The 14813-nt window shown below is 30.9% G+C and overlaps 1 protein-coding gene across 1 annotated transcript; it reads right to left on the bottom strand.

The window, feature by feature from the left end:
* Positions 1–2486: 2486 nt before the first annotated feature.
* Positions 2487–3011, bottom strand: LOC21397905 (kaempferol 3-O-beta-D-galactosyltransferase). The gene has a single exon (XM_010113944.2). The coding sequence runs from the start codon at positions 3009–3011 to the stop codon at positions 2487–2489; it is 525 nt and encodes a 174-aa protein (XP_010112246.2).
* Between the last annotated feature and the right edge of the window lie 11802 nt (positions 3012–14813).

Raw genomic sequence — 14813 nt, 5'->3', positions numbered from 1 at the left:
TCCCTATGATCTCCCAGTGCATTTTCCTTCTTTATGTTTCATTTTTCTCTCTGTTATCAGCTTCAGTTTCTCTGATTATTTTAATCTAAAAAGACCTTGATCACTACTTAATTCTTTCATTGCTTCGCTCAATGTCACTTTTTTATTTTATTTGCGACAAATATACGATTGTTGTCCAGTTTTTTCAAAATTTGGGGGTCAAAATATAAGTTTTTAAAACTTGAAGAATCAAAATATAATTTTAAAAAAGTTTTAAGGTGTAAAAATATAATTAAAAAAATTAAGGGTCAATATATAATTTTTAAAAATTAACTTTTGGTAAATAAAGCATTTACTGTGGTAAATATTTACCACATAAAAATTACATATGGGTAAAATAGAAACACCATATATTTTATGCTATTTATTTTTACTATTTTAAGTTATGCTATTTACTACAAATGGTCTAACAAAATGGGTTATATGTTACAATTTTTTCAAGAAATTATTACTAAATAATGAAATGAACAATATAGTAATTGAACAAACAACTATTATCCATCTTTTCAAGTACTCATTCATATCACACAATATAAAAGATTACCATAATTCTCTTTCATCCTTCATATTCTCTATCTCTTTAACTCTCTTCATCCTTCTTAGGGGGTGTTCGGCATGCAGGAATCAGTAGGAATCATATTCCTAGGAAAGTGATAGAAGGTAATATGATTCCTAGGAATAATACATTATTACATTTGGTTCCATATAGAAATCTTTTTCAAATTTCCAGGAATATTACATTACTGTATTTAGTTGTTCGCATGGAAGAAGATCCATAATAATAATAATAATAATATTACTATTATTATTAATAAAAAAAAAAATAATAAGATTCCCATGATTTTGAGATTTCTAGGAATTTGAATAACACCATATTGGGTGGTATTCAAATTATCTCAAAATGTGAGAAAGTGAATCCTATAGTAATCACTTTTCTGAAAATCTAAAAATTATAATTCTTGTACAAAACATGATAATATTACAAATTCTCATTCTCGTTCTTAAAATTACTACATACCAAACGCTCCTTTAATTCCACCCCTCTTACTAAACGAGGCCTTAACGTTCCTGATAGCCATCATTTTTGGAACACCTATAGATTTCACCATCGAATTAATGTTAGCCCTCCAGTGCATGCTAAGAGTTTTGATGGTTTTAATTTTGGAGGTTACAAGTCTTACTAGTCTTTTCAAAATCATTACAATTTATCAATTGAATGCTACGTAAGGAAGAATAGCTAATTTTGGACAGATCTATCAGATGAGGAATCTTATCAAAATCGAAAGCCTTCAAGCGGACTGAACAAAAAATCAATAATCAAATACTGGCTTAAAAAGAGGAGGAATGATGCTTTGGACTCGTGCTTGTCAACCTTTTTTCATATATTTATGATTTAAGAAATTTAGGTGCCTTAAAAGTTTTTTATTTTATAATGCCGCAACTTCAATATTATGAGGGATTTATCCCATCAAAAGAAAATTATAACGAGTTGGATTTATAACATGTTTTATTGAATGTTTAGTAATTTTTGTATGATAAAATCCAGAATTCCAATATCAGCGGCAAAAATCCAAAATTGAATTTTCATTTTATTTTGGCATTCAGTGCCCGGTGAAGGGGTAGGCAACTTAGGCAGTTCCCTAAGGAGCCATCAAGGCCCCATCTTCACCACATAATGAATATATACAAGTCTACATAAATATCCATAAAAAAGCCTCCATTCATTTTTCAAAGCTGAGGCCTCCAATACACGTGTATCCCAAAGGCCAAATTGCAAAAGATGTGCATTTACACACTGACACATAATAAAGTTAGTTTTATGTATCTTGAAATCAAGCATTAATGGATTTTTTTAGCAAAATAAAAAGAAAAACATAAATGTTTATGTTAATATTAATAATGGTTATTTCTCACCTCATAAATCTACAATTTTTGTTTTTACTTTTAAAGCAATGCGTAATCCGAAGAAAATTTTGAAATAAACAAAGTTTTACAAGCAAAAGACATGATTTTTTTTTTATATATAGGAAAAACTTTAAAATGAATAATTTTCTATAAATTGGAATTTTATATCACAAGGCCTATATGAAATTCTCGCCTAAGGTCCCCTATACTCTTGAGCCGGCCCTGTTGGCAATATTTCTCAAAATTTCTCTTTTTGTAAACAGTGGACGGTACATTTGCTTGGACATAAGACTTAAGAATTTCACTAAGTGATAATTTGCATATAATTAAGTGACAAGAACAACACGTATATTTATAAACTAAGAATTAACAGATACTAACAATTCTGCCATTGATCTTAGATCGTTCGTGGCACTGCCATGGCACCAGAAGCCTCAACCATAACCTCTTTCAACTCACTAGCACGTTCCATCATCTTCTCTCCTTGTCCAGAAATAACCTCCAAAGCTTCCACCAACCCACTCATCGTGAAAATCCCACCTTCAACTCTCACTCCAATCCTCCACACTTTCTCCACCATCTTCGCATTCATGAAATGCCCACAGAGGCCTGCAGATCATCGGCACGCCGTTCGCGGCGCTCTCCGCCGTCGAATTGTAGCCGCAGAGCGTCACAAACACCCGTACCGAATCATGCGCCAGTACTTGTCTCTGGGGCGTCCAAGGCACAACTTTCCCCCGCTCTCTTGTCTCAACAAACCCCTTTGGCAAAATGACATTCCTCAGGTTGTCGTTTAGAGACCAAAGGAAAGGGAGTTTAGTCTCTTCCAATGCCTCCACCACTGCTATTATCTCATCATTAGGCGGCGAAAACTCGGTTCCAAAGCCAATGTATACAACTGACCTAGAATCCCTCTCGTCCAGCCATGCCATGCAGCCCGTCGGATCGGTATCTGTCGGCGGCAACGGCGACAAAACTGTCGGAAATCCCACGTTGAACACGCTCCGAAACCTAGATTCGAAGTCGGAATTTAGAGCTGGAGGGTTTATCTCCCGGTAGGAATTCATTACTACAGCGTAAGCTTGTGATAAAACTCGTCCCATCCCTGTTGTGAATCACCTGAGACAAATATCTCTTTTGGCCAAAAGTCCGATATTTGCATGTTGGACAATCCCGGAACAAAATCTAGGGCAAAATCTTTTTCTTAATGATCGGCCGCCCAGTGTTCGCAAATGAGGCCGGCATGGACGTAAGCCAAAAGCGCGCACGGAGAAGCCGCCCAGACCGGGACCCACCGGACGTTTAGTTCTTCTGCGAGGTCGGCGACAAACACGCTTAACAGCGCGTCAACGAGCAAGAAGGTGATCTTTGTCCCCGTCTTTGCCACCACGAATTCGATCGCATACTTGAAGTTTGCCCGAGAGGCCTTGAGGAAGAGCTCGGTCGCCTCCGTGGGATCTTCGGATGGCGCGTGGCCCGGAGGAACGCCGTCTCCGACAACGCCATAGGGTTTGACGTTGTCTGGGAGGTTGAGGACCACTTCTGAGGTGAGTTTAAGGAGAGAAGTCATGGAGGTTGGAGTTGTTAAGAAGGAAAACTGTACATTTGAAGATGTAAGGGCGAGTTTTAAGAGGAGATTGAGTAGGCTTATTGGGTGGCTGCAGAATGGGAAAGGAAATACGGCCACATGGTGGTCTTGTGATGAGGTTTCTTGGGGTGACATTTTTATTCATGAAAGCTCTACTCTATGTCTGTTGCGAGACTTGATATATGGCCGTTTGTCAATATGTATGAGGTTTGGCTTTCTTACGCTGTTGGCAATTCAGTTCCTCAACTGAAAAGTTGTCAATTGACTGCTTAAATTATTTCAAAATATGTTACATAAATAAGTCTAATTGTTGACAGTTAAAAAATATGAATGGAATTGTCACGTGCCCCTTCTTATTGGGGGCCAAATTGAAATTTAACCAGAATTTGAACAGCTCTATAATGTGGCAGATGTGAAATTATATTTATGGCTAAGCTACACCAACTCCAAACCAACCGTTTCTAATAAATTAGGCAGCTGCCATTCAGTTTTTTCAAGGAGTATTACATAATCATATCTCTAATTAATTAGTGCATTATTTTCGTTTTTTGTCTTCAAAATTTGTTCCCACGTTTTGGATTCTCAAACTAATTATCCTTTAGATTCTATAATTTTATTTCAATTTTTGCGGATACCGTACCAGCAGTACTCGAGTATCATCATAAATTAATCGTGTTCTTGAAAGACTACAAGCGTAATTGAATTGTTCCTTTCCAAGTCCTGCAGAACATCAGATCTTGCAGTTACTGTTTGGTGTACACCTTTCAAGATTTTGTCACTAGAATTGCCTAGACTTTGAACTCTCATATCAATCAGTTGTCCCCAAATCATGCAAATTGAAGGACGTGAAAGCGCTTTAACTTGCAAGTAAGGGCAAATTATGGTGAGTATATGTACAGATTTTTCACAGCAAATCTTAAATACGACTAGTTATGAATGCCCTAGAATTAGGTTGTATATTTGTCTCTAAAACTTCAATACCTGCCGCTTTAATACTCATTACTTGAGCCACGTGAAACTTCAATACCTGGTGCGTGGAGAATAATTTAGCAAATAGTGCGTCTATTGACACTTTTTTTTTTTTTTTAACTTTTCACACACATATTTTTAAATCATCTCTCATTCTACTTATTACACATCTTTTACAATTTCAAGAAAACTCTTACAAGGGCTTCGTTCATTTCACTGATTCGAGTTTAGAATTTGAGTTTTGCTACAGTAAAAAGCTCTCACAAACAATCACATCTAACTTTTTTGCTACAGTAAAAAGCTCTAACATAAAATCACATATCAACTCGAATTAAAAACTCGAATCAGCGAACTAAACGGGCCCTAAATTTCTTCATATTCTACTTTTCACACACATTCTTAAACTCGTCATTCTACTTGCACCTCTCTTAAAATTCTAAAAAAATTCCTACAACTAAATTACTCCATTCCTTCAATTAAACTACAGTTTTTATCCTTTTTTCACGTACCAACAAATAGATAACCTCTTCTTTAAAACAAATGTTTTATCAGTTTTATTTCCTATCACATTCTCCTTCTTCTTTTTTTTTTCCCTTTTTTGAGAAATCCAAATGTGTCCCTTTTCTTATGTAGGAACCTCCTCCTCCTTTTCCTCCTTATTGTTATTGTTATTATTTTGAGAAATTCAATGTTTCACTTTTTTCAGGTACCCTCCTCCTCCTTTTTGTTATTGTTATTATTTTGAGAAATTCAATGTTTCACTTTTTTCAGATACCAACATTTTGCTTGAAAATAATGTTAGTACTACTTTAAGGAATTGCAGCATCGTGGAGCTTTGCCGATTGCTATTTTTCCCTTCATTTGTTTTTGAAAAAAAAAAAACAAATGAAATAATTTTTTAGAAAAATTGAACCTCGTACCTTTTTTGTGGGGAGGCTATTTTTTTTTTTTTTTTTTTTGTTAGAATTCATCCATATTCTTTTGAAAAAGTAGGACACAGTAAATTTTAGAATGCAATATATTTTTTTAATGATTGGATGTGTAATGAGTATTTTCTTAAAATATTATTGTCCTTAAAAGTAATTTCATTAATGGGTATTTTAATAACACTAAAAAGAGTTGTGTGGAAAGTAGAAACAAAGATGTCAATAGACGCATCACTTTTCAAATTTGATCCCGCATTAAATTAACACGTGACGTCCTTAAAAGTCAAGTTCATTAATTGGACTAACAAGAAAAACAAAGTATTTCAAAAATAACACTGCTAAAAAAAAAATTGTACAGGATTTTTTTATTAAAATTAAAAAACTTACGTAGGGACATGGTTAAAAAGAGTTATTTTAATTGAAAGAACATGAGAAAAAGAAGCTATTTCAAAGAAGGAAATTGTTAAAAAAATTGAACTGGCAAAAAATATTGGGGAAAAAGAAAACAAAAAGACAATAGACAAAAAGAAAAGAAAAAAAATTAAAAAAAATTAAAAAAAAGAGGAAAAGAAAAAAGAATTGAGGTTATATAGGAGAATATATTTAAAAAAAATTTAAGGAGGGACATTTTAAAATGAATTATTTTAATTAGAGGATAAATTTTATTTTTGCACCTCAAATTTTAGTCTCTTGTCACTTTACCTCCCGAACTATGAAAATTAGTCTATACACCCCCTGAACTTTGAAACGTTATTAACTTTACCCCTTATGTTAAGTTTATTAACATATTTGATGATGTGGCCAAACTATTTTCATAAATGCCCTTGAAATATGTACCTTATTTAAAAATGTCTCTTAACGTATGAAAACATATTAAAATGCCCTTAATTTATACAAAAAAAACACAATAAACTAACAATTTTATTGATGCCATTAAAAATTAATTACACATATTAAATTTTAATGAAATCAATGAAAGTGATTAAATATTAAAAATAATAAAAGAATATAAAACATTTTACTTTAAAGAAATTCAAAAATTAATAAATCAAATATTTTTTAAAAATAAAAAACCCAAAAGTAAAGAGAAAACTTTTTTTGAAAAACCTACTCCCTCTTTGTCAATATTTTAATTTTGAAAAATTTTCCTCTTTTATTATTTTGATTTTTTAAAAATTGATATATTTAATTTTTCAACTTTTGAATTCAATTATTTTATATTATTTTTAAATATTTAATCACTTTTCTTGATTTAATTTAAATTTAATATGTTTAATTAATTTTTAATGGCATGCCATGTTATTTTATTATTTTTTATAGATTACAGGGCATTTTGATCTTTTTTAAGAGATCATAGGGAATTTTTAAATATGGTGATACTTCATAGGGCATTTATGAAAATAATTTATTAAACTATCCCTTCAATAATTACCACGTCGTCAAATCTATTAATGAAATTAATAGAAGGGGCAAAGTTAATAACGTTTCAAAGTTAAGGGGATATGCATACCAATTTTCAAAGTTAAAGGGGCAAAATGATAAGGAAACCAAAATTCATTGGGTAAAAATAAAATTTATCCTTAGTTAAAAGAAAGTAAAAAGGGAGGTATTTCAAGGAAAGATGTTGTAATAAAAAAAAAAGAACTGCTAAAAAATATTAAAGAAAAATAAAAAAGACAATAGGAAAAAGAAAAGAAGAATTTTTTTTTTGAAAAAAAATATAATAAAAGAAAAATTAGAAAAGATGAAAAGTTAAAAAAAAAATGATGTAAATACATGACCTCCTCAGTCAAGTCTAAAAGAAGATTTGACTCTTTATATATATATATATATATTAGATAATAGATAGAAAAAAGAATTAAGTTATGGAGGAGTTTAAAAAAAGACAAGATAAAAAAATTAAATAAAGACATATTTAAAAGAAATTATTTTAATACAAAAAATTAGGAAAAGGGGCATTTCAAAAAAGCATGTTGTGAAAAAGTTAAAATTCTTATTAGAAGCACAGAGTACTTAAGAAAAAACTAAAAAGCAAATAGATGAAAAAAGAATTGTATTTAAAAAAAACATATTGTAAAAAAGTTTAAATGGTTAAGAGCACGGAACACTTGAGAAAAAATGACAAAGCTAATAGGAAAAAAAAAATCAAAAGAAAAAGGGAAAAGAAAAGAAAAGGAGTTAAAAAAAAAAAAAGAAAAAGGCCAACACATAGTCTCTTCCGGTGTATGAAGAAAAAACCTTCCTCGCCTATTTTATGTATGTTAGACATTAAAAATTAAAATTTAGAGATTAGGAATTAGATATAGAAATTTAAAATTAGAGATTAGAGAATAGAAATTAGAAATAGGAAAAAGAATTAAGCTGTAGAGAAGCTTCTAGGAAAAATAAAAGTAAAAAATCAAGTAAAAACATAATTTTAAAGAAATTATTTTAACCCAAATAAATTAAGGGAAAAATTATTTCAAAAAAAGCGTGTTGTAAAAAATTTAAAATGCTAAAGAGAGTGGAGCACTTGAGAAATAACTAAAAAGTAAATAGGAAAAAAAGTAAAAAGAAAAGAAAAAGAGTAAAAGTTAAGGAAGAAAATGGCAAGCTTAAAAAATTATATGATGCTTTATTTTTGTGTCAGAACTATAACTTTATCCTTACAAAAGATCCGTGAGTTTTTCATAATTCCTAAAATTCATTTGAATGCAAAATAGTGTATCTTGAGGCGTTTTGTGAAATACTCAAAACATCAACACGAGATAAGATATGGTTTTAACTTTTAACTTATGTAGGCTTGTCTTTTAGTTTTTCATCTTCAAGCTCCAAATGGGTATCTTGAAATTCATCTTCAACCTTTACAATCCAAGAGCTTTCTTTTAAATTTTCCTTCATGAGTTTGAGGTTCTAAATTTTTTTTATTATTTAAGATGAACACTCAAGAATATTGATTAGAAATGAAACAATAATGGATCCATTAAAACCTTGAAACCATCAATATCTGCCCCCTTTAACTCACTTTTATAGTTGTGTTCCCTTTTCTTAGAATTTCGTTTCTTCTAATTGGGATTGTATAACGAGACAAAATGAGGGATGAAAATTTGTGGTATTTAAGAAAGAGCATGGGTTCTTTTCACAACTCAAATTTTTTTGCGCGTGTATTTTATCTAGTAAAAATTAAAATTGTTTTTTATTATAATATTTTCTCTCGTATAAAATGCACTTTATAACTCAAATTTTTTAATTCGAGTTGGGAAAAGAACGGGCTATAATTTTTTTATGCCACTCTAGTGAAGGAGCATTTTTCTAGATTTTCAAAAAAATAAAAAATAAAAAATAAAAATCCCTTGGAGAGCGACATGTAAAGCCGAAAAGATTGGGTTGGAGCAGTCTTGATTCCTTAAGTTGCTAACTTGGGCTTGATTAATTAAGTTACGACTTTTATAATCATCTTTTCTCACAATTTCATAATCAATTTCTCAAGGTAAAATTATAGCAAATAGGTCATTTTTAAAAAACTTTTGATAAATAACATATCCTAAAATATTTATAGTAAATAGTAAATCGGCAAATAACTCATTTACAAAGCAAATTAAAAGGTAAATTTACCGTAAATATGCTAGTAAGTAAATCACTTTCCCGTAAATATGTGAATTAGCACAAATATTTTTAAAAAATTATTATTTACCATAAATATTTTTGCCCTGAGAAAGAAATTTTTGTATAGAAGAAAATTCGGTATGCAGAAATGGTCCTAACAAGAATCATACCAACTACCAAGTTATCTACGGTAGAACACACCTACATCCATTCGGTATCGGTAATAGGTTATCATGATATAGACGGTAACCTTCTGTGTTACTAAAAGTCTTCCTATTTACCAGAGGTATCTAGCTGCTATTATCTTACCGATAGTACTCTATCGTGTGTTATCGATATTTTACCAATACTAAATTAGGTGTAAAATCTGTACCTTGATTTTCCATATAACCAGCTTTTACTGAGTGATAGTTAATTTCTAGAAGAAACACATTTCCTTATGTTAGGTCTGAATTAATTACGTTCAGTTGTTCGAGTAAAATAAAGTGCAGAAAGTAAAGAAACACACAATATGACATCGCAATTCAGTACGCACACCTATATCTGCGGGGCCACGCCAGACAGTAAATAGTTTCACTATGTTTCAGAAATTACAGACACCGGATAGACTTACTCACTCAAGGAGTTCCTAGATAATGACGCCGCTGTGATGAATCTCCACAGTGATTGTTTAGCGTGCACCACACGTCTTCTATTCACCTGGCGAACTCCCTTCGACTGACAAAGCTTCCTCTCGAAAGTAACAAATTCCTCTCCCGAAGAACGATCCCAATAACGCACTAGGCTCACAAAAACTCACGTACTCTTTTATGAAAATATTCGATTAAACCCCTATATCCTTAGTGGCCTGAAACAAGACTTTTAAATAAAGCTTCTAAGACCTCTCGAGAGTTATTTTTAATTTTACTCAGATAAGCTTCTCATTTTTTTTCTACACAATTCTCTCTATTAAATCAACTCACAATATCTCCTTAAAGAATCAACACAAAATCTTCATGTTATCTCCTCACTTCACCTTTTCAGCATAAATATATTCAATATATATATATATATATCAAAGATAAAGTACTAAGCTTGATCTCCACGTACTATATCACCCATTTATCTCCAAATCCACTTTTACAAATAAAGCTCACTTTGAAATTCAAACATAAAACCAAACTCAACCGAACTTTTAATGTAGCATCCATAATATGCTTTATCTTCTTCATGTGAGGTGCCACTTTTAATCTTCTCATTTGAAATTGAAATACAATCCATATTTCCAAGAGATCTACACAAAATCCGTTCAAATTCAAATCACTCATACCTTATCTTTCTTTGACCAAGGCTTTATCCTTATTTCTCCAAATCTCAACCAATGTCTTATCTACAATCGTTAACTTCAAATCTGATTCTGAATATTCTTTTGTAATACAAAATCTTCTTGAACATGTTTTTTGAATTTTTACAAGATTGCTAATAAATTGCCAACTAATAAAAATACCTAACACCTTAAATTTTGAAGAAAAAAAAATGTACGCAAAATAAATTATGGTCATTTAAAATTAATAAATTTGTTGTTGCTCCACACATTATTCCGGGTTAAACTCTCATTTGTAGTATTTTCAATCACGGAAACATTTTCTACTAGAATATATTACTAAATTGACGTACCCTAATAACAGAAACGTATCTTTTGTATTTGACCTAAGCAATTAATAAGACTAAATAATGAACTTCATTGCTTAATTTTTTAACTCGCAAGTCTACGGCACAATTAGCAACACCATTGGTTGCTGCTAGCCTTGAAGTAAACTTTCCAAGCATTTACAATTATTTATGTAAAAATCAATCAAATAGCTCGCTAACTGCTCCATATAATTAAATGGTAGCTTTATCATTTACCACTTGCACTCCATAGTCTATGGTCATACTATGAAATATTCAAAATATGATTTTTAGTGTGTCTACATATATATATATATATATATATATATATATTCTTCTTCTTCTTCTTTGCCCCATTAAATAGTGGGTTAGGTGACGTACGCGGCATCATGGTGAGCGTAAATAAACGTATTGATCGAGAAAATTTTAGCCAGAACCAATAATCCTCATAAAAGAAAGACCTTGAGATGGACCTTTAGTTAAAAAAAAAAAAAAGACCTGCTTTTCTTAATTACTAAAAAATGACTCGCTTATTTTTATTACTAAACGAAGACTTGTTTCATTAAAGAGAAGTCAATGAGAGCCATTTATTATCTTTTAGTTTTTAGAGTAAGGGTTCCGCTCTATCCAATTCAATCTATATCTATCAGATTGGATTGGGTTGAAAAAATTTTAGATTGATAATTAATTGGAATTTTTTCAAAAAGTTATAGATTAGATTGTAGATTAGGCATTTCTCATCCGTAAATTTTCGCCTTTTTTTTTTAGAAATTTAAATTCTCCGTTTTTTGTGACGACATTATTAAACAAGTCGTCGCAAAAAGTAGTCGTCCTTATTAGAATTTTTTGGAATCCTTTTTTGTGACGACACGTGTCATCGTAAAAATAATCGTTCTGAAAAGAATTTTCTATAACTATTTTTTGCAATGATTTTTCAATATGTCGTCGCAAAAAATAAAGAAATATCTGGAACCTATTCGCGGGAAACTGCCAAATTTTTCGCCTCTTTTTGGCCACGTAAACGCCAGCTGTAACAATCAATATTTACGACGACATGTCGTCGCAAATAATGGACAAATTTGTGCCAAAATTGTTGGTGCCAGATTGGTTTTGGCGCCAATGGCTATTAGCGATGACCTGTCATCGCGAATAATTTATCAAAATTTAGCGATGATATGTCATCTTAAATAGTGAAATTTTGTGCAACGACATGTCGTCGTAAATATTCAAGAAAGACCTTGAGATGGACCTTTAGTTAAAAAACAAAAAAAGACCTGCTTTTCTTATTTACTAAAAAAAGACTCGCTTTTTTTTTATTACTAAACGAAGACTTGTTTTATTAAAGAGAAATCAATGAGAGCCATTTATTATCTTTTAGTCTTTAAAGTAAGGGTTCCGCTCAATCCAATTTAATCTATATTTATTAGATTGAATTGGGTTGAAAAAATTTTAGATTGATAATTAAGTAGAATTTTTTCAATTTGAAAGTTATAGATTAGATTGTAGATTGGGCATTTCTCAATTTATGTAATCTGCAAATTCGAATTATATATATTTATATTTATTCTATATATTTTTTAATAATGCATATGATATATCTCTTGTTTTAAAATGAATGATATATGCATGTATATGTTTTAATAGACATATAACATTGACGAAGACTTTATCTTGAGCGTTATGGAAATTTATTTGTTACGATGGATTTGAATCCTATATTTTAGTTTATTGGTAAATACTTGAATTTGATTGTGTTGTAATTAATTGAATTTTGATAAAGTACTTTAATTTTATGTTATGTTTATGTTTGTTTTTATTTCTAACTTTGTAATTAATATTATGAGAACAGTGAAAAGAAAGGGCCTATAAGAGTCTTAAATTTAAATGCCCAAAATATAGGCTTAATCCATGAATTTCATTGTTTTAGATTGGAGAGAGGAGACAAATACCTTTTAGAGTTTATGCGTTTGAATTTTTCTATTATATTTTTAATCAAATAACTATATTAATTAAAATGATATTAATTTAGTGTAAGGGGTAAAAACTTTAGACCTATGCACTCTAAAGAAAGCTCACAGATTGATAACGGAGGAGGATTTTTTCAATATGAAATAACAGTTTGGATTGTGGATTAACCCTTAATCCATGTAATCTGATCCTTAAACACACCCCTACTCTAGAGAAAAAAGAAAAGAACCACCTCCTCAGTACATCACTTGCAAAATAAAATCGTTCTGCAAAGTAAAAATACGAAGCTTTAAAATTTTGGGTCATTTTTTCCCAAAAGAAAGTTGATTAATTTGATTCTCAAGTCTTCCTTCTATAAATTCTTCTATTTCAGACTTTTAACAAAAGAGCGGACTAAGATATATCAAGAAGTGTTAGCCTACCACAAAGAAAAAACCTATGTCACGAAGAAAAAAGGGAAAATATATATTATATACAACCAAAATTTCTTCACGAGGAACATATCTAAAACATCAGCGCATCCATATTATATAATTTCCAGAAATACATATAAGAAAGGTCTTGAAAACCTTCTTATATGAGCAATAGTAGTACTTAAGGATAAGTTAGACTGGAAAAAGTGTTAATTTAAAGACAGGAAAGTCAATATCACCCGTACCATAAGGGTTTCTTTGACCACTTTTACACAGCAACTTGCTGTGGTCTTTGTTTAAATTTAGTACAAAAATATATTATCTTTATAATAAAGAATAATTCTAAATGAGCCTATCATAATTTATATCTATAACAACAACAAAAATAGTTCTTTTTAATGTTAGATTAAGATTACGAGCATTAATTAAAATCTTAACTAATACCAATTTTACATCAATATCATGTATTTTCAATCACTGTTAGATATATGTTATTATAAATTTATCATCTTGAATAAACTAAGTAATTTGTCTTTTAGCTAGATATATTTAAGATAACAAAACTATAATTGTCTTTTTAGCAAGCTTTGTGTCAAAATTATGACTGTTGCCCTTAATATCATAAATAGAAATTGCTAATATAATAAATAAAGTGTCCGTTTAGTTCGCTGATTCGAGTTTTTAATTCGAGTTGAGATGTGACTTTATGCACTACAAGAAAAATGGGGTTTTACGACGACTTTTTGTCGTCGTAAAAACCCGTATGTCGTCGCAAATAACGGTTTTTGCAACGAAGTGTCGTCGCAAATAATTTGTCGCAAAACATTTTTTTGCGACGACAAGGTGTCGTCGCAACTGTATTTGCGACGACAGGCTGTTTTTGCGACGAAAGGCGTCGCTAATACGCCGTTACAAAATTCTCGTGATATAATCATTTTTTGTGACGACATTTCAAATTGTCGTTGTAAATAATCTTATTTTTTTGCGACGACAAGTCTAAAAAAGTCGTCGCAAAAAACCGAAATTAATTTTTTTTTCTAATTTTTAAAAAATAGCAATTAATTAATTTTTAATAATTTTAATTAAACATTATTATGTTACATACTGAATATAATTTATTAAGATACATTAAAAGTGAAATATAAATTAATATTAAAAATAATAAATCTAAATAAATTTATAAAATATATTATGAAGACTACATGAAGTGCATATATAATGTTCAAAAAAATATAAAACTCTAAATAAAGTGAAAAATAAAATAGTACATATAACGGAACTAATCATCTAAGTTTGCAGCATCGCCAACAGCTGAATCATCATAAGGACTGTTATCATCTGAAGGAGGCAGAGGAGCATCTAGGTCAACTGGTTCTGGATGATCAATCGTAGGTAATTGGATGTTGGGCTGCAATTTAGCCACCAACTCTAACACCATTCACCTGATTCTCATAAATCTTAACTTGTTCCCGGTACGATTTCTTTAAATAACGATTCACACGTAGGTCAGGTTGAGCCGATGATGTTGCGTCCGAGTATGAACCAACAGATGAAGGAGAAACCCCGTAATAATGCTTTTGGGAGAGCTTCGGACCCACTCATATCTTATGTCCTCTACACATGCCAAGAACTTGCTCCAAAACCCCATGCTCGTCAAAGGTGGGTCTAGTCGAGCTTGAAGCAGACTGTGTTCTCTGTGTTTGTCTCTCCTCCTCCAGGGTGTTCTACATAATAAGACATTATAATTATTTTTACGTGTTATAAAACCAC

This window comes from Morus notabilis, unplaced genomic scaffold, assembly GCF_000414095.1.
Source record: "Morus notabilis unplaced genomic scaffold, ASM41409v2 Scaffold456, whole genome shotgun sequence".
Lineage (NCBI taxonomy): Eukaryota > Viridiplantae > Streptophyta > Magnoliopsida > Rosales > Moraceae > Morus > Morus notabilis.
Note: the sequence above shows the minus strand (reverse complement) of the source record. Positions and strands in the feature narration are given on the sequence as shown.